Here is a 22262-nt window from a genome sequence, read left to right as displayed (position 1 = left end):
GAATATCAGGCTCAAGGTTCCATCTATGAAATTCGCACCCAGATATCTTGGACCCTACTCTATTTCTGAGAGGATCAATCCGGTTGCGTACCGTCTCAATCTCCCGCCTGCTTTGAAGATTCCTTCTGTATTTCATGTTTCTCTTCTCAAACCCGTGGTTTCAAATGATTTCTCTGTTCCTGTTTCTTCTACTTCTCCGCTTATGGTCCAAGGCCAACCTGAATATGAGATCCAATCCATTCTGGATTCCAAGATCTCCAGTGGATCACTGCACTATCTGGTGCATTGGAGAGGTTTCGGTCCTGAAGAAAGGTCCTGGATTCCGAGCCACCGGGTTCACGCAGCCAGTCTGGTGCGTATCTTTCATACGAAATTTCCAGACAAGCCTTCGTGGAGTCGTCCGAAGGTCGCTCCTGGGGGGGGGGGGGGGTACTGTGAGGATTCGCCATCCTGGTGGCCATGGACCGTCTCCTCTCCTCTCTGGCCCTTCTGCAGCAGACACTCCAGATGCGCACTCCTCTGGTCCTGTGACGCGCAGGGTCTTGATGCATCTGCGGATCATGCCTTGCCCCTTGACCTCCATGACGCGCGCGGGTCGGCGCGCGACTGGCCCCGTCCCCTCTGGTCCCAGGAATCTGCGTGGGAGTGATGTGCGACCCAAGCTCCGCCCCCCCGGGCTCCGTGACGCACGCAGAATGGCGCGCGAGCAGCTCTACCCTCAATCCTGATTAGGCTGCATCATAGGGCACATCGGTGTGCACCAGCAGCCAATAGACTCACTTCCTTGTTCCGGCCTGGCTGGCTATTGGAGGCTCCTCCTATATATACTCTCAGTCTACTTCTAACCTTTGCTGAGCATAGTCATTGTGACGCCATGCCTTGCCACATCCTTGTTCTTGAACCTTGCCTTACAGTACCTTGCTTGCTGATTAACCTCTAGTTGCCTGAACCCTGCTAGCTCCTTGGACTCCACTTCTCTCCTCTCCTGATCCGGCTTGTTTGACCATTCTCCTGGCTCCTGTCCTGACTTTGGCTAAGTACTCCGACGATCCGCCTATCTCCTATCCTGAACCTGGCTATGTACCCCGAATATCCGATACTCTCCAATCCTGAACCTTACTACGCACACTGACGATTCGCAACTCTACTCACCTGAACCTGGCAAGTACCTTAAACCATTCTACTATCTGTAATCCTGACCTGGCTTGAACGAATACTCTACACTCTAGGCGCGCCCGCGTGGCTGTGGGTCAGCGTATCTCAATTCCCTGCCTCAGCACCGCGGTCGCACTTCGTTTGTGGTGAGCTATGCGTTACAGTGTGACAGAGTGTGTGTGAGACAGAGAGAGTTTGACAGAAGGAGCATGGGTGAGGTGGTGGGGGGGTGACTGGTGACTGACACACACTTGGGTGGGTGACTATGGCTCACCTTTACTTGCTCCTTGCAGGAGAATAAAAAGGGAAGGGCCAACTTCACCATGCAGGCTCACATAGAGCCTGGCTGCCCGCCCAAAAAAATCCTGGCAGCACGCCAGGTCGCGTCTGTCCACTCGGCATGGGGGAATATTTTTTGGTTTGTTTTTTTTGGCGTGAGCAGGGGAATTGATTAAAAACTGCGTGCGCTGCTTGGCAGGTCAACAGTGGTCAAAATTCTGTCGACCGAGCGACCTGATTTGTCGACCACTGCATATATACATATATACATATACTGTATACATGTGTTTGTGTGTGCAAACATTGCATTTTATTAAACACTATGATATAGATATATATCTATATCATAGTGTTTAATAAAATGCAATGTTTTGTATGGGGAAGAATCAGTAACGCAAGTACAGACTCATTGTTCCTAAAATAAACCTTTAAACAATTGTATTACAATATTAACACCGTTTTGAATTCACTGGATGATATTGATATAGCTTAATTAAGTTTGAATAACAACTCTGATATCAAATACAATAATTGGGCATTTAGTTCCTGATTTAGCAGAAAGTTGGGTCGTCCTATAACTATTAAAATCCTGGTACATGGTGCGGTAACGGGAACACACGGTGTCTGATATGTGAGCTTCTAATGAGACACGTATTCTATTGATAGTACAAACAGTTTTTAATTATTCCTTCACAACTGAAACTATCGACTTAATATCAATCAAAGGATTTGAAAATATTTCTGCCACTTTAATTGGTGTTTTGCAGCTAGAGAGATTATATTTAAATCTTTAAATATTAGGATCCACTTTAAATGTATTAGACAAAGAAAAGGTAGCGCTAATCTAAAGGAAGACCCGCAGCCTTTGATATAACTCTGACCCCCCGGGTCAGATATAGAACAGGAAAAAAAAAAAACGTTATATCTATGGCGCTGGGTCACAGGCATAAAGAAATTAGTAAAAAAGTGTTATACAACCAGTGAATGGATGTGCTCCGCTGGAACTCTTCCAATGAAGGCAGTGAATCATGTAAGAAAAACAAAAACAGACATAGTGTAATACAGTAACTATACAAAACACTTAACACTAAACAGACATCAGCTGAGACAAGGACTGTAATAAAAAGTATCACATTTAATAAAAGAACATTAAAAAGATGGGTCACGTCTGCATCGAAGCCACAGAAGAAATGCCCGCTTACCAGACATTCATTAAATGCTTGCAGTGGATATATTGGAGAGTATCCCCTCTCTTACAGGCCACACCACGTGTTCTGGCGTCCGACCGGAGCTCTAGGGGAAAACCCTTTCCTGCTTGTGCTGCCGTGGGTCTCTGCACCTCAGGTATGCCGGCTGGTGTGTGCTGGAGAATCTGCAGTCACGTGTGCTGCTTGGTGGCAGGATACGTGCCGGTATCTGCAGCCCAGCAATAGGATGTGCAGCCAGATCTATGGGGCAGCCGCCAAAACCAGAAACCGCAACTGCGGAGTAGCTGTGGAGGAGGTCCAGGCAGTGTAGTGGAACCTGCAGTGGCAGCTGTGCAAACGTAGACCACCCTACGCGTTTCGGAAGACTGCGCTTCCTTCCTCAGGGGTAAAAAAGTAGTCCCTTTGCCCTGCAATGTCCTCATATATATAATCCCGGTTTAAAGGTATATACACTACCAATACAAGTGTGGACATGCGCAATGGTTCTACTAATGTATCCTGTGTCTCAGCAACAACAATACAGGACTGCACAATACACAAACATACAAAAATTACAAAAAACTACATAATAATTAAACAATCATATGATATTACCTAAATGGAACAAAGGAAGAAGAAAAACAAAATTACACACAACATAAAAATTATTATGAAGGTATAGTAGTTCCCTTATAGGGATATGCAACCCCTAAAATCATAGAATGTGTCTATGCATAAACTATCTCACAACAGTATAAATGATATCTCATCACTGATGTTCTGATGAGTGAATCAATATGCTAAGGACAGTGTGCAAACGGAGCTGGCCTGACATTGCACAAGCGAATACATAAAGAAGCAGACAGGACTAGCTAACCCTCAAGCTGCTCCAAACAGGACGCAAATATCCAGTCTGACAAATGTTGTCAAGGATGGCTGTCAGAAAAATAATAAAAAATAAATTGAAAAAAAAAAAAGGATATAAAAAAAGGATATTAAAAAAAAAAAAAAATGTTAAAAAAAGTGCAAAGGGTATATAGTATTATTATAGTAATCGTGTACTATGCCTAATTAGTGCAAAAAACCCTGTAATAGGGAACTATATTATAGTGTGTAAGGTCAATAATATTAATGAATACAGTATCTAAGTATGAATCAGAAAAAGGGGATTAATGTGTAAACGATAGGTGCCACATTAAATCCTTTAATTTTATGTTATGTTATAATATTTAATTTTATTTATTAACTAGAAAAGCCCTGAGGTCGAACTCGATGTTGAGACCCAGTGGAGTCAGGGTCTTCAGCTCGTATATCCAAAAGGACTCTTTCCTCCCTAGGAGACTACTGATGTTGCCACCTCTCCAGTTGGGTGTGAGTGCCTCTATGGCCACACATTTCAGTCCCGTGGGGTCCTTATTATGCACCTGGAGGAAGTGATTCGATACATTATGTGTGGTCAAGCCTTTGGTAATATTGTACACATGCTCGTACAAGCGGCGTTTGATTGGCCTTGTGGTCATTCCCACATACTGCAGACCGCAGGGACATTCCAAAAGATAAATGACATTAAGGGTATTACAATTGATATGTTGTTTGATATTATAGGTTTTAGATGTAACTTTAGAGCAAAATGTAGTGCTTTTTGAGCTGTACTTGCAAGCCGTGCAAGTATTGCAAATAAAGTAACCCTTGAGGCCGAAATTGCTAGGGGTCTTCTTACGCACTAAAGGACAGCTGGGTGCCAGACTGCGTCCTATATTACTGTAGGTGCTTTCGTGAACACTATGCTAGGTCTTTCAGGTAGTATTGTAACCAGATCTTTATCCTTCAACAGTATAGGCCAATGTTTATGTAAGATCTTTTTAATATTTGGGGCCATTGAGTTATACTGTGTGACAAATGATAGCTTAGGAGTGGTGTCATGTTTCTTATTATATTGAAGAAGTACATCCCTATCTAGCAATTCGACCTCTGATATGGTCTGTTCTAATTCATTTAATGGATATTTGCGACTAACAAATTTATTTTTTAATTCTTGAGCTTGTGTCTGAAATGTGCTGTTTTTGGAACTGTTTCTTTTTAACCTAATGAATTGGCCTTTTGGTATGTTACTGATCCACACAGGGTTGTGATGGCTATTGGCGTGCAAATAATTATTGGCTTGAACCGTTTTAAAGAAGGTTTTTGTGTGTACAGTGTTATTATCTATATATATACATAAATCTAGAAACTCAATAGAAGTTTGGCTAGATGTGAAAGTGAATTTAAGGTTAAACAAATTATCATTCATATAATCTTGAAATGAAATTAACTCTATTGGGGTGCCTGACCAAATAAAGAAAATATCGTCGATGTAGCGCCGCCATAGTACCAAGTTCGCTCCATAGGGACAGCCGGACCAAATGAATTTATCTTCCCAGCTGCCCATAAACAGATTGGCGTAGCTAGGAGCGAACTTCGTACCCATGGCGGTGCCACATGTCTGTAAATAATAAGATCCATTAAAGTTAAAGAAATTATGTGATAAAATAAATTTTATACCCGTGACTAAAAAAGATTTAAGTGTGTCTGAAATGTGGGGATCACCATCTAATACCCGGCCAACAGCCTCACAACCCTGAACGTGGTCAATAACAGTATTCAAAGAAGAAACGTCTGCTGTAACTAAATAAAACTGCTGTTGCCATTGGATGTCTCTGAGGGTCTGCAGTATGTGGGTCGTATCTCTTAAATAGGATGGAAGCTGGGTGACGTATGGCTGCAAATGAAAATCTATGAACTCAGATAAATGGGAAGTTAATGATTGGATGCCGGATACGATCGGACGTCCGGGAGGGTTTTGTAAATCTTTGTGTATTTTAGGAATGATATAAAATATAGGTATAATAGGATATTGGTTGTACAAAAAATCAAACTCTTGTTTATTCAGGACTTGTTGATCCAAGCCTGTTTGTAAGAATTCCAATAATTGGTGTTGGTATTTCACTGAGGGGTTAGAGGGAAGGGGCTGGTAAGTGGACACATCTGTTAGGATACACATTGTTTCCTTGATGTAATAGCTTTTGTCCATTATTACCAGGGCCCCCCCCCCCTTTATCTGCCGGCTTAATAACAATCGAATCACTCTCCCCAAGCGCTTTCAGGATGCTCTTTTCCTCAAGGCTGAGATTATGTTTTTTTATTTTGAAATTTTTACTCTGTGTTTCTAAGTCATCTGTAACCATTTGTGAAAAAGTGCTTATGAATGGGCCACTTAAAAATTTAGGGAAAAACGTGGATGGGTTTTTGAATCTAGATTTGGAATTGGCAACCGGTGCTGTGCTGATAGGTAAGTTTACATTTGGGTCCTGCTTGGACACAGCGTCCCTGGCGAAGTATTTCTTGAGACATAGCTTTCTAATGAACCGCTGTGTGTCTACATATAACTGGAAACTGCTCGGGCCTACTACCGGAGAGAAGGAAAGACCCTTGGAAAGGACCTCCCTCTCTTTGTCCGTGATGGGGTACTTACTGATATTAAATATATGTGTAGAGTGTGATGTTACCGTTTGTGGAGTTTTCCCTGTCTTGCTACCTCCTCTTGTTCCTCTACCGTGCTTTTTCTTTTTCTGTCTCTCGATGTTCCCTCTCTCCCTAGCAGGTCTTTGATGGCTTCCCTCGCATTCTGCTGTTCCCTGGTTTTTCTCCAGTCTAAAAAAGAAAATGTGGAGGAAGAAGATTTATCATCACGATTAGTAGTAGATGCCTGCTGTTCCAATTCAAAGTCTACCAATGGTTGGTATTTGTTACTATGGTGGTATTCCTCAAAGATGGAATCAATTTCCTTATCCAAATGTGAAGTCTTAGGCACAGGTGAAGGGGGTTTGGAGTTCACCGTATTATCTCTATATGATTTTGGCCGTGTAGCTATTCTTTTGGGCTTGGGGGTAATAAATTGCACTGGATTGGGGACTTTATCCTTCGTTTCAGGTATTGATTTTCTATAATGATTGGGTATTTTGTGGGAGTAGTTTTTTGGAGTATTGGCTTTTGGATCTCTATGTTTATCCTTATAATTTGTTTTTGTCTTCCAACTTCTATAACTGCCAGTCTTGTAATCAATTCTGTCCCTTTGGAACTTACTCTGCTTGCCAGCAATAATATCCCTTTGCACACTGTCCAATTTGCACTTAATTCTTTCTTCTACCACTGATAATTCACTATTATTCTGGAACTTGGCAAATTGCTCCTTCATACCATTTATTTCCCCATCCAATTTCTGGAGGGCAATTTTCCTTTTGGAAATAAGTAATCTCATTAGTTCAAAGGAGCAATTGTCAAGTAAACGGTTCCACTCCAGAATAAATTCTTCACTTTGAAAATCAGTGGTAGGCGGCTTAAAAATTCTCAAGCCTCGAGGTATTCTCTTTTGCTCTATGTATTTCTCTAGGGTAATAGCATCCCATAGCTGTTTGGTCTCTTTTAATAGTAATGTTTCTAATTTATCAGCTAATACATACATATCATCAGATTTTGCATCTATTTGAGCCGGAGAGTCCTCGTCACGAAATATACTGTCTATATCAATATTTCTGTTGGCCCTAAAGGCAAATATTTGCGACATAATAATCAAGAAAAGCTGCTGACCTTGAAGGGGTTAAAGACACTAGACAAAGAAAAGGTAGCGCTAATCTAAAGGAAGACCCGCAGCTTTTGATATAACTCTGACCCCCCGGGTCAGATATAGAACAGGAAAAAAAAAAACGTTATATCTATGGCGCTGGGTCACAGGCATAAAGAAATTAGTAAAAAAGTGTTATACAACCAGTGAATGGATGTGCTCCGCTGGAACTCTTCCAATGAAGGCAGTGAATCATGTAAGAAAAACAAAAACAGACATAGTGTAATACAGTAACTATACAAAACACTTAACACTAAACAGACATCAGCTGAGACAAGGACTGTAATAAAAAGTATCACATTTAATAAAAGAACATTAAAAAGATGGGTCACGTCTGCATCGAAGCCACAGAAGAAATGCCCGCTTACCAGACATTCATTAAATGCTTGCAGTGGATATATTGGAGAGTATCCCCTCTCTTACAGGCCACACCACGTGTTCTGGCGTCCGACCGGAGCTCTAGGGGAAAACCCTTTCCTGCTTGTGCTGCCGTGGGTCTCTGCACCTCAGGTATGCCGGCTGGTGTGTGCTGGAGAATCTGCAGTCACGTGTGCTGCTTGGTGGCAGGATACGTGCCGGTATCTGCAGCCCAGCAATAGGATGTGCAGCCAGATCTATGGGGCAGCCGCCAAAACCAGAAACCGCAGCTGCGGAGTAGCTGTGGAGGAGGTCCAGGCAGTGTAGTGGATCCTGCAGTGGGAGCTGTATAAACGTAGACCACCCTACGCGTTTCGGAAGACTGCGCTTCCTTCCTCAGGGGTAAAAAAGTAGTCCCTTTGCCCTGCAATGTCCTCATATATATAATCCCGGTTTAAAGGTATATACACTACCAATACAAGTGTGGACATGCGCAATGGTTCTACTAATGTATCCTGTGTCTCAGCAACAACAATACAGGACTGCACAATACACAAACATACAAAAATTACAAAAAACTACATAATAATTAAACAATCATATGATATTACCTAAATGGAACAAAGGAAGAAGAAAAACAAAATGACACACAACATAAAAATTATTATGAAGGTATAGTAGTTCCCTTATAGGGATATGCAACCCCTAAAATCATAGAATGTGTCCTAGCTACGCCAATCTGTTTATGGGCAGCTGGGAAGATAAATTCATTTGGTCCGGCTGTCCCTATGGAGCGAACTTGGTACTATGGCGGCGCTACATCGACGATATTTTCTTTATTTGGTCAGGCACCCCAATAGAGTTAATTTCATTTCAAGATTATATGAATGATAATTTGTTTAACCTTAAATTCACTTTCACATCTAGCCAAACTTCTATTGAGTTTCTAGATTTATGTATATATATAGATAATAACACTGTACACACAAAAACCTTCTTTAAAACGGTTCAAGCCAATAATTATTTGCACGCCAATAGCCATCACAACCCTGTGTGGATCAGTAACATACCAAAAGGCCAATTCATTAGGTTAAAAAGAAACAGTTCCAAAAACAGCACATTTCAGACACAAGCTCAAGAATTAAAAAATAAATTTGTTAGTCGCAAATATCCATTAAATGAATTAGAACAGACCATATCAGAGGTCGAATTGCTAGATAGGGATGTACTTCTTCAATATAATAAGAAACATGACACCACTCCTAAGCTATCATTTGTCACACAGTATAACTCAATGGCCCCAAATATTAAAAAGATATTACATAAACATTGGCCTATTCTGTTGAAGGATAAAGATCTGGTTACAATACTACCTGAAAGACCTAGCATAGTGTTCACGAAAGCACCTAATATAGGACGCAGTCTGGCACCCAGCTGTCCTTTAGTGCGTAAGAAGACCCCTAGCAATTTCGGCCTCAAGGGTTACTTTATTTGCAATACTTGCACGGCTTGCAAGTACAGCTCAAAAAGCACTACATTTTGCTCTAAAGTTACATCTAAAACCTATAATATCAAACAACATATCAATTGTAATACCCTTAATGTCATTTATCTTTTGGAATGTCCCTGCGGTCTGCAGTATGTGGGAATGACCACAAGGCCAATCAAACGCCGCTTGTACGAGCATGTGTACAATATTACCAAAGGCTTGACCACACATAATGTATCGAATCACTTCCTCCAGGTGCATAATAAGGACCCCACGGGACTGAAATGTGTGGCCATAGAGGCACTCACACCCAACTGGAGAGGTGGCAACATCAGTAGTCTCCTAGGGAGGAAAGAGTCCTTTTGGATATACGAGCTGAAGACCCTGACTCCACTGGGTCTCAACATCGAGTTCGACCTCAGGGCTTTTCTAGTTAATAAATAAAATTAAATATTATAACATAACATAAAATTAAAGGATTTAATGTGGCACCTATGGTTTACACATTAATCCCCTTTTTCTGATTCATACTGATTCATACTTTATTCATTAATATTATTGACCTTACACACTATAATATAGTTCCCTATTACAGGGTTTTTTGCACTAATTAGGCATAGTACACGATTACTATAATAATACTATATACCCTTTGCACTTTTTTTAACATTTATTTTTTTTTATATCCTTTTTTTATATCCTTTTTTTTTTTTTTTTTTTTAAATTTATTTTTTATTATTTTTCTGACAGCCATCCTTGACAACATTTGTCAGACTGGATATTTGCGTCCTGCTTGGAGCAGCTTGAGGGTTAGCTAGTCCTGTCTGCTTCTTTATGTATTCGCTTGTGCAATGTCAGGCCAGCTCCGTTTGCACACTGTCCTTAGCATATTGATTCACTCATCAGAACATCAGTGATGAGATATCATTTATACTGTTGTGAGATAGTTTATGCATAAACACATTCTATGATTTTAGGGGTTGCATATCCCTATAAGGGAACTACTATACCTTCATAATAATTTTTATGTTGTGTGTAATTTTGTTTTTCTTCTTCCTTTGTTCCATTTAGGTAATATCATATGATTGTTTAATTATTATGTAGTTTTTTGTAATTTTTGTATGTTTGTGTATTGTGCAGTCCTGTATTGTTGTTGCTGAGACACAGGATACATTAGTAGAACCATTGCGCATGTCCACACTTGTATTGGTAGTGTATATACCTTTAAACCGGGATTATATATATGAGGACATTGCAGGGCAAAGGGACTACTTTTTTACCCCTGAGGAAGGAAGCGCAGTCTTCCGAAACGCGTAGGGTGGTCTACGTTTGCACAGCTGCCACTGCAGGATCCACTACACTGCCTGGACCTCCTCCACAGCTACTCCGCAGTTGCGGTTTCTGGTTTTGGCGGCTGCCCCATAGATCTGGCTGCACATCCTATTGCTGGGCTGCAGATACCGGCACGTATCCTGCCACCAAGCAGCACACGTGACTGCAGATTCTCCAGCACACACCAGCCGGCATACCTGAGGTGCAGAGACCCACGGCAGCACAAGCAGGAAAGGGTTTTCCCCTAGAGCTCCGGTCGGACGCCAGAACACGTGGTGTGGCCTGTAAGAGAGGGGATACTCTCCAATATATCCACTGCAAGCATTTAATGAATGTCTGGTAAGCGGGCATTTCTTCTGTGGCTTCGATGCAGACGTGACCCATCTTTTTAATGTTCTTTTATTAAATGTGATACTTTTTATTACAGTCCTTGTCTCAGCTGATGTCTGTTTAGTGTTAAGTGTTTTGTATAGTTACTGTATTACACTATGTCTGTTTTTGTTTTTCTTACATGATTCACTGCCTTCATTGGAAGAGTTCCAGCGGAGCACATCCATTCACTGGTTGTATAACACTTTTTTACTAATTTCTTTATGCCTGTGACCCAGCGCCATAGATATAACGTTTTTTTTTTTCCTGTTCTATATCTGACCCGGGGGGTCAGAGTTATATCAAAAGCTGCGGGTCTTCCTTTAGATTAGCGCTACCTTTTCTTTGTCTAGTGTCTTTAACCCCTTCAAGGTCAGCAGCTTTTCTTGATTATTATGTCGCAAATATTTGCCTTTAGGGCCAACAGAAATATTGATATAGACAGTATATTTCGTGACGAGGACTCTCCGGCTCAAATAGATGCAAAATCTGATGATATGTATGTATTAGCTGATAAATTAGAAACATTACTATTAAAAGAGACCAAACAGCTATGGGATGCTATTACCCTAGAGAAATACATAGAGCAAAAGAGAATACCTCGAGGCTTGAGAATTTTTAAGCCGCCTACCACTGATTTTCAAAGTGAAGAATTTATTCTGGAGTGGAACCGTTTACTTGACAATTGCTCCTTTGAACTAATGAGATTACTTATTTCCAAAAGGAAAATTGCCCTCCAGAAATTGGATGGGGAAATAAATGGTATGAAGGAGCAATTTGCCAAGTTCCAGAATAATAGTGAATTATCAGTGGTAGAAGAAAGAATTAAGTGCAAATTGGACAGTGTGCAAAGGGATATTATTGCTGGCAAGCAGAGTAAGTTCCAAAGGGACAGAATTGATTACAAGACTGGCAGTTATAGAAGTTGGAAGACAAAAACAAATTATAAGGATAAACATAGAGATCCAAAAGCCAATACTCCAAAAAACTACTCCCACAAAATACCCAATCATTATAGAAAATCAATACCTGAAACGAAGGATAAAGTCCCCAATCCAGTGCAATTTATTACCCCCAAGCCCAAAAGAATAGCTACACGGCCAAAATCATATAGAGATAATACGGTGAACTCCAAACCCCCTTCACCTGTGCCTAAGACTTCACATTTGGATAAGGAAATTGATTCCATCTTTGAGGAATACCACCATAGTAACAAATACCAACCATTGGTAGACTTTGAATTGGAACAGCAGGCATCTACTACTAATCGTGATGATAAATCTTCTTCCTCCACATTTTCTTTTTTAGACTGGAGAAAAACCAGGGAACAGCAGAATGCGAGGGAAGCCATCAAAGACCTGCTAGGGAGAGAGGGAACATCGAGAGACAGAAAAAGAAAAAGCACGGTAGAGGAACAAGAGGAGGTAGCAAGACAGGGAAAACTCCACAAACGGTAACATCACACTCTACACATATATTTAATATCAGTAAGTACCCCATCACGGACAAAGAGAGGGAGGTCCTTTCCAAGGGTCTTTCCTTCTCTCCGGTAGTAGGCCCGAGCAGTTTCCAGTTATATGTAGACACACAGCGGTTCATTAGAAAGCTATGTCTCAAGAAATACTTCGCCAGGGACGCTGTGTCCAAGCAGGACCCAAATGTAAACTTACCTATCAGCACAGCACCGGTTGCCAATTCCAAATCTAGATTCAAAAACCCATCCACGTTTTTCCCTAAATTTTTAAGTGGCCCATTCATAAGCACTTTTTCACAAATGGTTACAGATGACTTAGAAACACAGAGTAAAAATTTCAAAATAAAAAAACATAATCTCAGCCTTGAGGAAAAGAGCATCCTGAAAGCGCTTGGGGAGAGTGATTCGATTGTTATTAAGCCGGCAGATAAAGGGGGGGGGGGGGCCTGGTAATAATGGACAAAAGCTATTACATCAAGGAAACAATGTGTATCCTAACAGATGTGTCCACTTACCAGCCCCTTCCCTCTAACCCCTCAGTGAAATACCAACACCAATAATTGGAATTCTTACAAACAGGCTTGGATCAACAAGTCCTGAATAAACAAGAGTTTGATTTTTTGTACAACCAATATCCTATTATACCTATATTTTATATCATTCCTAAAATACACAAAGATTTACAAAACCCTCCCGGACGTCCGATCGTATCCGGCATCCAATCATTAACTTCCCATTTATCTGAGTTCATAGATTTTCATTTGCAGCCATACGTCACCCAGCTTCCATCCTATTTAAGAGATACGACCCACATACTGCAGACCCTCAGAGACATCCAATGGCAACAGCAGTTTTATTTAGTTACAGCAGACGTTTCTTCTTTGAATACTGTTATTGACCACGTTCAGGGTTGTGAGGCTGTTGGCCGGGTATTAGATGGTGATCCCCACATTTCAGACACACTTAAATCTTTTTTAGTCACGGGTATAAAATTTATTTTATCACATAATTTCTTTAACTTTAATGGATCTTATTATTTACAGACATGTGGCACCGCCATGGGTACGTAGTTCGCTTCTAGCTACACCAATCAGTTTATGGGCAGCTGGGAAGATAAATTCATTTGGTCCGGCTGTCCCTATGGAGCGAACTTGGTACTATGGCGGCGCTACATCGACGATATTTTCTTTATTTGGTCAGGCACCCCAATAGAGTTAATTTCATTTCAAGATTATATGAATGATAATTTGTTTAACCTTAAATTCACTTTCACATCTAGCCAAACTTCTATTGAGTTTCTAGATTTATGTATATATATAGATAATAACACTGTACACACAAAAACCTTCTTTAAAACGGTTCAAGCCAATAATTATTTGCACGCCAATAGCCATCACAACCCTGTGTGGATCAGTAACATACCAAAAGGCCAATTCATTAGGTTAAAAAGAAACAGTTCCAAAAACAGCACATTTCAGACACAAGCTCAAGAATTAAAAAAATAAATTTGTTAGTCGCAAATATCCATTAAATGTATTAGAACAGACCATATCAGAGGTCGAATTGCTAGATAGGGATGTACTTCTTCAATATAATAAGAAACATGACACCACTCCTAAGCTATCATTTGTCACACAGTATAACTCAATGGCCCCAAATATTAAAAAGATCTTACATAAACATTGGCCTATACTGTTGAAGGATAAAGATCTGGTTACAATACTACCTGAAAGACCTAGCATAGTGTTCACGAAAGCACCTAATATAGGACGCAGTCTGGCACCCAGCTGTCCTTTAGTGCGTAAGAAGACCCCTAGCAATTTCGGCCTCAAGGGTTACTTTATTTGCAATACTTGCACGGCTTGCAAGTACAGCTCAAAAAGCACTACATTTTGCTCTAAAGTTACATCTAAAACCTATAATATCAAACAACATATCAATTGTAATACCCTTAATGTCATTTATCTTTTGGAATGTCCCTGCGGTCTGCAGTATGTGGGAATGACCACAAGGCCAATCAAACGCCGCTTGTACGAGCATGTGTACAATATTACCAAAGGCTTGACCACACATAATGTATCGAATCACTTCCTCCAGGTGCATAATAAGGACCCCACGGGACTGAAATGTGTGGCCATAGAGGCACTCACACCCAACTGGAGAGGTGGCAACATCAGTAGTCTCCTAGGGAGGAAAGAGTCCTTTTGGATATACGAGCTGAAAACCCTGACTCCACTGGGTCTCAACATCGAGTTCGACCTCAGGGCTTTTCTAGTTAATAAATAAAATTAAATATTATAACATAAAATTAAAGGATTTAATGTGGCACCTATCGTTTACACATTAATCCCCTTTTTCTGATTCATACTTAGATACTGTATTCATTAATATTATTGACCTTACACACTATAATATAGTTCCCTATTACAGGGTTTTTTGCACTAATTAGGCATAGTACACGATTACTATAATAATACTATATACCCTTTGCACTTTTTTTAACATTTTTTTTTTTTTTTTTTTAAATATCCTTTTTTTATATCCTTTTTTTTTTTTTTTTTTTTTTTTCAATTTATTTTTTATTATTTTTCTGACAGCCATCCTTGACAACATTTGTCAGACTGGATATTTGCGTCCTGCTTGGAGCAGCTTGAGGGTTAGCTAGTCCTGTCTGCTTCTTTATGTATTCGCTTGTGCAATGTCAGGCCAGCTCCGTTTGCACACTGTCCTTAGCATATTGATTCACTCATCAGAACATCAGTGATGAGATATCATTTATACTGTTGTGAAATAGTTTATGCATAGACACATTCTATGATTTTAGGGGTTGCATATCCCTATAAGGGAACTACTATACCTTCATAATAATTTTTATGTTGTGTGTAATTTTGTTTTTCTTCTTCCTTTGTTCCATTTAGGTAATATCATATGATTGTTTAATTATTATGTAGTTTTTTGTAATTTTTGTATGTTTGTGTATTGTGCAGTCCTGTATTGTTGTTGCTGAGACACAGGATACATTAGTAGAACCATTGCGCATGTCCACACTTGTATTGGTAGTGTATATACCTTTAAACCGGGATTATATATATGAGGACATTGCAGGGCAAAGGGACTACTTTTTTACCCCTGAGGAAGGAAGCGCAGTCTTCCGAAACGCGTAGGGTGGTCTACGTTTGCACAGCTGCCACTGCAGGATCCACTACACTGCCTGGACCTCCTCCACAGCTACTCCGCAGTTGCGGTTTCTGGTTTTGGCGGCTGCCCCATAGATCTGGCTGCACATCCTATTGCTGGGCTGCAGATACCGGCACGTATCCTGCCACCAAGCAGCACACGTGACTGCAGATTCTCCAGCACACACCAGCCGGCATACCTGAGGTGCAGAGACCCACGGCAGCACAAGCAGGAAAGGGTTTTCCCCTAGAGCTCCGGTCGGACGCCAGAACACGTGGTGTGGCCTGTAAGAGAGGGGATACTCTCCAATATATCCACTGCAAGCATTTAATGAATGTCTGGTAAGCGGGCATTTCTTCTGTGGCTTCGATGCAGACGTGACCCATCTTTTTAATGTTCTTTTATTAAATGTGATACTTTTTATTACAGTCCTTGTCTCAGCTGATGTCTGTTTAGTGTTAAGTGTTTTGTATAGTTACTGTATTACACTATGTCTGTTTTTGTTTTTCTTACATGATTCACTGCCTTCATTGGAAGAGTTCCAGCGGAGCACATCCATTCACTGGTTGTATAACACTTTTTTACTAATTTCTTTATGCCTGTGACCCAGCGCCATAGATATAACGGTTTTTTTTTCCACTTTAAATGTATGATACACTACATCTGCTCTCCCGGCCCAAATGCTGCACATGTTGTGCTAAACCCTTCGTTTTTACAATGTACATCTACAGTTTACTTTCATCCTGAACTTTTTGTGATATGTCAACTTACCTCTCCTTCATGGCCTTTTCTACAACAGTTTGTGTAACAGTGACTTTTTTTTTAATCTCTTCTAGTACAAAGACAAGCACCAATATTCCACCCATGCCAACACTGCAAGGTTGCTTTTAGCAGTCAGGATTACCTCCTCAAACATCTGAAGTTCCAACACCCAAATGAGTATACGGAAAAGATGAGGACAGAACAATCTTGCAACATTCCAATAAATATGACAGAAAATGCATCTCTCAACCAGTCAAGGCAATTAATAAACAATGTAACTGCTTCTCATTCCAAAAGATATATATTAACAGCTGCCACAGGAAAAGATCTTGGAGAAAGTGGGAAAAGTCTAACTTGGTTATCAGACCAGAACGTAACGAAGAGAACACAGACTGGGGAGAGACCGCATGTATGCGGGGAATGTAAGAAGGGATTTAGTCGGTTATCACATCTGAACAAACACATGAGGACACACACAGGGGAGAAACCGCATGTATGTGGGGAATGTGTGAAGGGATTTAGTTCCTTATCTAGCCTGACCAGACACAAGAGGTCACACAAAGGGGAGAAACATGTATGTGGGGAATGTGGGAAGGGATTTAGTGATGTATCCGGCCTGAACACACACATGAGGACACACACAGGGGAGAGACCACATGTATGTGGGGAATGTGGGAAGGAATTTAGTCAGTTATCCAGCCTGAACACACACATGAGGACACACACAGGGGAGAGACCGCATGTATGTGGAGAATGTGGGAAGGGATTTAGTGTGTTATCTAGCCTGAACACACACAAGAGGACACACACAGGGGAGAGACCGCATGTATGTGGGGAATGTGGGAAGGGATTTAGTCAGTTATCGAGCCTGAACACACACATTAGGACACACACAGAGGAGAGACCGCATGTATGTGGGGAATGTGGGAAGGGATTTAGTCAGTTATCCAGCCTGAACAGACACATGAGGACGCACACAGGAGAGAGACCGCATGTATGTGGGGAATGTGGGAAGGGATTTAGTCGGTTTTCCAGCCTGAACACACACATGAGGACACACACAGGGGAGAGACCGCATGTATGTGGGGAATGTGGGAAGGGATTTAGTGTGTTATCTAGCCTGAACACACACAAGAGGACACACACAGGGGAGAGACCGCATGTATGTGGGGAATGTGGGAAGGGATTTAGTCAGTTATCGAGCCTGAACACACACAAGAGGACACACACAGAGGAGAGACCGCATGTATGTGGGGAATGTGGGAAGGGATTTAGTCAGTTATCGAGCCTGAACACACACATGAGGACGCACACAGGAGAGAGACCGCATGTATGTGGGGAATGTGGCAAAGGATTTAGTCGGTTTTCCAGCCTGAACACACACATGAGGACACACACAGGGGAGAGACCGCATGTATGTGGGGAATGTGGGAAGGGATTTAGTCGGTTATTCCACCTGAAAACACACATGAGGACACACACAGGGGAGAGACCGCATGTATGTGGGGAATGTGGGAAGGGATTTAGTCGGTTATACAGCCTGAAAAAACACATGAGAACACACACAGGGGAGAGACCGCATGTATGTGGGGAATGTGGAAAGGGATTTGGTGACTTATCCAGCCTGAACAAACACAAGAAGAGACACCCAGGGGTGAGACCGCATGTATGTGGGGAATGTGGGAAGGGATTTAGTCGGTTATCCCACTTGAACACACACAAGAGGACCCACACAGGCGAGAGACCGTATGTATGTGGGAAATGTGGAAAGAGATTTCGTGATTTATCTAACCTGAACAAACACAAGAGGACACACACAAGGGAGAGACCTATCTCTAAAGTCAGGCATGTTTAGGGATAACCAGCTACTAAGACACTCACATATAAGTACACATGTTTATCTGCTAAATCACAATGAAAAGTGGTTTATGGTGCCTAAAACGAGCATTTTAAAAGGATTCTAAAAAACAATAACTAAAAAAAGTTATAACTTTTTAAATGCAGGTTATTTGTATCATTCTTATTGTATTTTTATTTTTAAATGTTCTTAATAATGTTTATATTTCCATGCTGTTGGTTATAATAAAATGTGTGTTCCCCATTATGCTGAAGCTGTCTGTAGGCAAGAAGGAAAGAGCAAAAACAGCACTAACCATGTGTGGTGAACAGAGAGATAAGTGTCCTAAAAGTAGTAAAATTTTAAATTTATTGGAACATGGAGCAAAGGCTAAGAGCCCAAACCAACATGTTTCAAGCCCAAAGGCTCCTTATCAAAGTAAAAAAAAAAGACCGTATTTACAGGAGTGTATCTTTACCATCTAGACGCACTGATGCCACCTACCCCATGCCGACCGTGTGATCCTCCTACTGACGAACGGCACGTGACATCAGCGCTTGTACATTTGAACAACAAAACTTTATTAATGCAAAAACTTTGGTAGTACACACAAAAGCATATACATACACATAAACGTCCGCAAAGGGAAAGAACGTTCATTACCAGAGATAAACAATGTTGTAATATATAATTCCTTAAAACCAATAACGATATTGTGCATATCTCCCTGTGTCAAAGGCTGAACATGTCCCAACTATATGACACTTGTATCCACATGCAAAGCAAACTGTAGAAGATGATTGCAAGTGTGACATATGTTGCCCCTGGGCCGCCATTGGTACCTGCACCTCCTGCTCAGTTGCCAGAGGCTCCCGGCGGCTACTGGTATGGGGGGGAATTTAGGGAGAAGTCGCAAAGCAAAGCGGTGGCCCATAGGAAAAACTCTATACGGGGTCTACATGTCCCATGAGCCTCAGTGACCAGGGTCACATGGCACATGCTAGCCAGTAGGGCTCTTGGACTCCCCTGCTTGTGATTTGCTGCAAATCACGTGCTGTGAGGACCACGCCATTCGGAGCTGGGACAAGAACAGTGTAAGAGGTATGTGCAGGTGTCTGTGGCACCTGCACAAGGCCTGAGACCCCCTGTTAGGCCCCAGCTAGGCCCCGATATAGTTTTGGGCTGCTATAGGGACTTGCCCCTCAGATATGGACACTGCCCTGCCTAGCAACATTAGTGTCGGCTACACAGTGAGATGCTGTATAGTGACTGGGCCTGTGGTTCAGGACCGGACCACCCTCTATTGAAAGAGATATTGTATGGTGGTACACATCGCACGGGACCCACCAAACGCAGAGGTGGCGTGTCCGGGTATGCCGTATATTATATTCCTCTGCACATAGTAAAACTGTTCCGTTATACCACGTGTGTATTTCTTATGTGTCCTGTAACGGGGTCATTCTACACAATAGAATTCCGTACAGGTGGTGGCGCCACTGAGCATCACTCAGGTGCACCCCAGGTTTCCAGCAGTGGTGGCTCAGATCTCCTGGGCACCAGTAGGTATTGCACCGCATTCACACACCGTAGCCACATTTCTCAGTGGGTGGGGGGAAGTGCACTACACAAGAAAAAGGAGAAACTTTATACAAAAAAACAATATATTTACATTAGTATGAGCTAATATTATAGACTAAAGCTGTTAATTCCAGGCATTATTGAAATCCCTGCTCACTGATTGGTTAAAATTATGGGCATTATCCAATCAGTAATGGCCTGGAATTTTTGGCACCCTGCCAAGTTTTTCAGCCAATCAGCTTTCAGTTGTCATTCAGAAAGAGTGAGAGCAGCTCTCAGACAGGGGAGATAATTGGACAGGAGGCACCAGCCAGGCACTGACTCCTCCCCCACCCTGCCTGCAGCCATGCACTGACTCCTCCCCCACCCTGCCTGCTGCAAGGCACTGACTCCTCCCCCACCCTGCCTGCAGTCAGGCACTAACCTCTCCCTGCCTGCAGAGAGCTCCACACAGGAGAGTGAGGGGAAAGGTGTGTGTTTTGTGTGTATAAAGTGGGCCAGCATAGTGTTTTATTGGTGTGTGTGTGTGTGTGTGTGTCTTCTGTCGGTGTGTGTTTTGTTGGTGTAGAGGGGGCAGCAGAGTATGTTTTGTTGGAGTGTGTGTTATGTGGGTGCAGAGGGGGGGCTGCAGTGTGTGTGTCTACAGTGTGTGTTTTGTGGGTGGAGGAGGGGGCAGCAGAGTATGTTTTGTTGGAGTGTGTGTTTTGTGTGTGCAGAGGGGGGTCTGCAGTGTGTGTTTTGTGGGTGGAGGAGGGGTGCAGAGTGTTTTGTTGGTGTGTGTGTGTGTGTATCTGCAGTGCGTGGGTTTAAAGGGGGGCTGCAGTGGGTGTAGAGGGGGCTGCTGGTTTATGTTTTGTGGATGTACAGGGCGCTGCTATCTGTTTTGTTGGTGTGTGTGCAGTGTGTTTTGTGGGTGTAGAGGGGGCTGCAGAGTGTGTGTGTCAGTGGGTGTAGAGAGTGGAGGAGGGTTGTAGCTTGTGTTTTGGTGTGTATGTGTGTGTGTGTGTGTCTGTCTGCAGTTTTGTGGGTTTACAGTGGGCTGCCATTGGTGTAGAGGGGGGATAGCTATGTGTGGGGATGTGATAGGCAGGGGGGGGTGAGATATGCAGGTGGGTGATGTGCAGGCAGGGCGGGTGTGATGGGCAGGGGGGAATGGATGTGATGTTCAGGGGGTGATGTGCAGGCATGGGGATGTGATGGGCAGGAAGGGGTGATGTGATGATGGGCAGGGGGGATGTGATTTGATGTGCAGGCTGGGGCATATGATCTACAGGAAGGGGGGATGTGAAGTGCAGGGGAGTATTGTGTGTGTGTGTGTGTGTGTGTGTGTGTGTGTGTGTGTGTTCATCCGCCTGTCCATCCGTCAGTTAGCAATAAAGCTTTATAAGATACAATTTAAATTTTGCTTTAAAAAAACGGGTGCCACGCTTACACCACATTATAAGCAGATCCGTGTTTTAGCGGATCGCGCTATAACGGGATTGAGCTGTAATAATCCCCGAAGAACAGGGAATTATTAGCCAATAATGCCCTGGCTGGGTTAAAGTCCCTCGGGTCTGCCTCGGGCCTTCATCTCTTCCAGCCAAGGCATTATTGGCCAGTAATGCCCTATTCTTCGGGCATTATTACTTAAATATTGCACAAGTTCATTATTAATTATAAAGTATCATAAATGAGTTATGTTGTATTATCAAATAAATAATAAAAAATATATTAAAAATAATACCCATACATAAATGAGTAATATACTTACTTATATATACAGTAAATAAACATCAACGAGCCCAGTGTAAAAAAAACTTTTTAAATGAAAAATAAATATCAGAATTTGAAAAAATATTAAACATAATGAACGTGTGCAAATTACAAGGATTTAGCAAGAACATGAATCATGAATGGACTCCCATATATTATATACATTTTGGCCAGTACTATAACATAAGATGTAAAAATCATGTAGATATTGACGTCTGCGCATATGCACGTTTGCTAGGGAAGATCGGCAACACCGCCGCTATACAACAAAGGTAGGCAAGCTGCAACACCAGAGGGGGATACCTCAGAGAGAAGGGCAATGCTGAGAAACTTGACAGAGAGAGGCACGGGCAGGAAAAGAGCCAGAGGTGAGAGCTTCCACTGAAAGGGAGAATAGCATGGCAGACGGAGACACAGTGATCACAAAGCAGGACCTCCACAATATGCTTAAGGAAATGTAAGCTGGCTTTCAGTCAGCTCTGGATAGAGCTGTAAAGGAATTTAAAGCAGAAGTTTCTTTACCGGCTAAAAGAACTACAGAGCTTGAAAATAAGATGGACATTGCCTTACAAACCAAGGTGAATACTGACGATGAGGTCTTGCGCCTCAATGAAGAGATATGAGTTATGAGAGACGGTATGGATGACCTGGAGAACATGGAGCGAAGGCAGAATCTACGCATTTGTCATATCCCTGAGACGTGTCCACGGAAGCCCTCCAGGTAGATCTTAACAGACTGTTTTTGTCAATTGACCCCCAACTACAAGATGGGGATCCTTTTTATTTTTTTTAACTTAAGTTTTTATTAGATTTTTCCCAACAATTGTGGGGGGAGGGGGGATGGGTACAGA

The 22262-nt window shown here is 42.0% G+C and overlaps 3 protein-coding genes across 9 annotated transcripts in view; all 3 read left to right on the top strand.

Annotated features, from left to right (window-relative positions):
• The window catches only part of LOC142466916 (uncharacterized), a 108420-nt gene extending 89143 nt beyond the window's left edge, over nucleotides 1-19277 (top strand). For all 6 annotated transcript variants that reach the window (XM_075572536.1, XM_075572541.1, XM_075572535.1 and 3 more), the window contains one exon: nucleotides 16316-19277. In XM_075572536.1, coding sequence (XP_075428651.1) covers nucleotides 16432-18096 — 1665 coding nt within the window. In that variant the 5' untranslated portion in view covers nucleotides 16316-16431 and the 3' untranslated portion in view covers nucleotides 18097-19277. The remainder of the gene's footprint in view (nucleotides 1-16315) is intronic.
• The window catches only part of LOC142466914 (uncharacterized), a 608435-nt gene that overhangs the window by 368717 nt on the left and 217456 nt on the right, over nucleotides 1-22262 (top strand). The window lies entirely within an intron of this gene.
• The window catches only part of LOC142466913 (uncharacterized), a 276622-nt gene that overhangs the window by 154102 nt on the left and 100258 nt on the right, over nucleotides 1-22262 (top strand). The window lies entirely within an intron of this gene.

The sequence above is a fragment of the Ascaphus truei genome, chromosome 15 (assembly GCF_040206685.1).
Source record: "Ascaphus truei isolate aAscTru1 chromosome 15, aAscTru1.hap1, whole genome shotgun sequence".
NCBI lineage: Eukaryota > Metazoa > Chordata > Amphibia > Anura > Ascaphidae > Ascaphus > Ascaphus truei.
The sequence above is the reverse complement of the archived record's forward strand: the minus strand, read 5'-3'. Positions and strand labels throughout refer to the sequence as shown.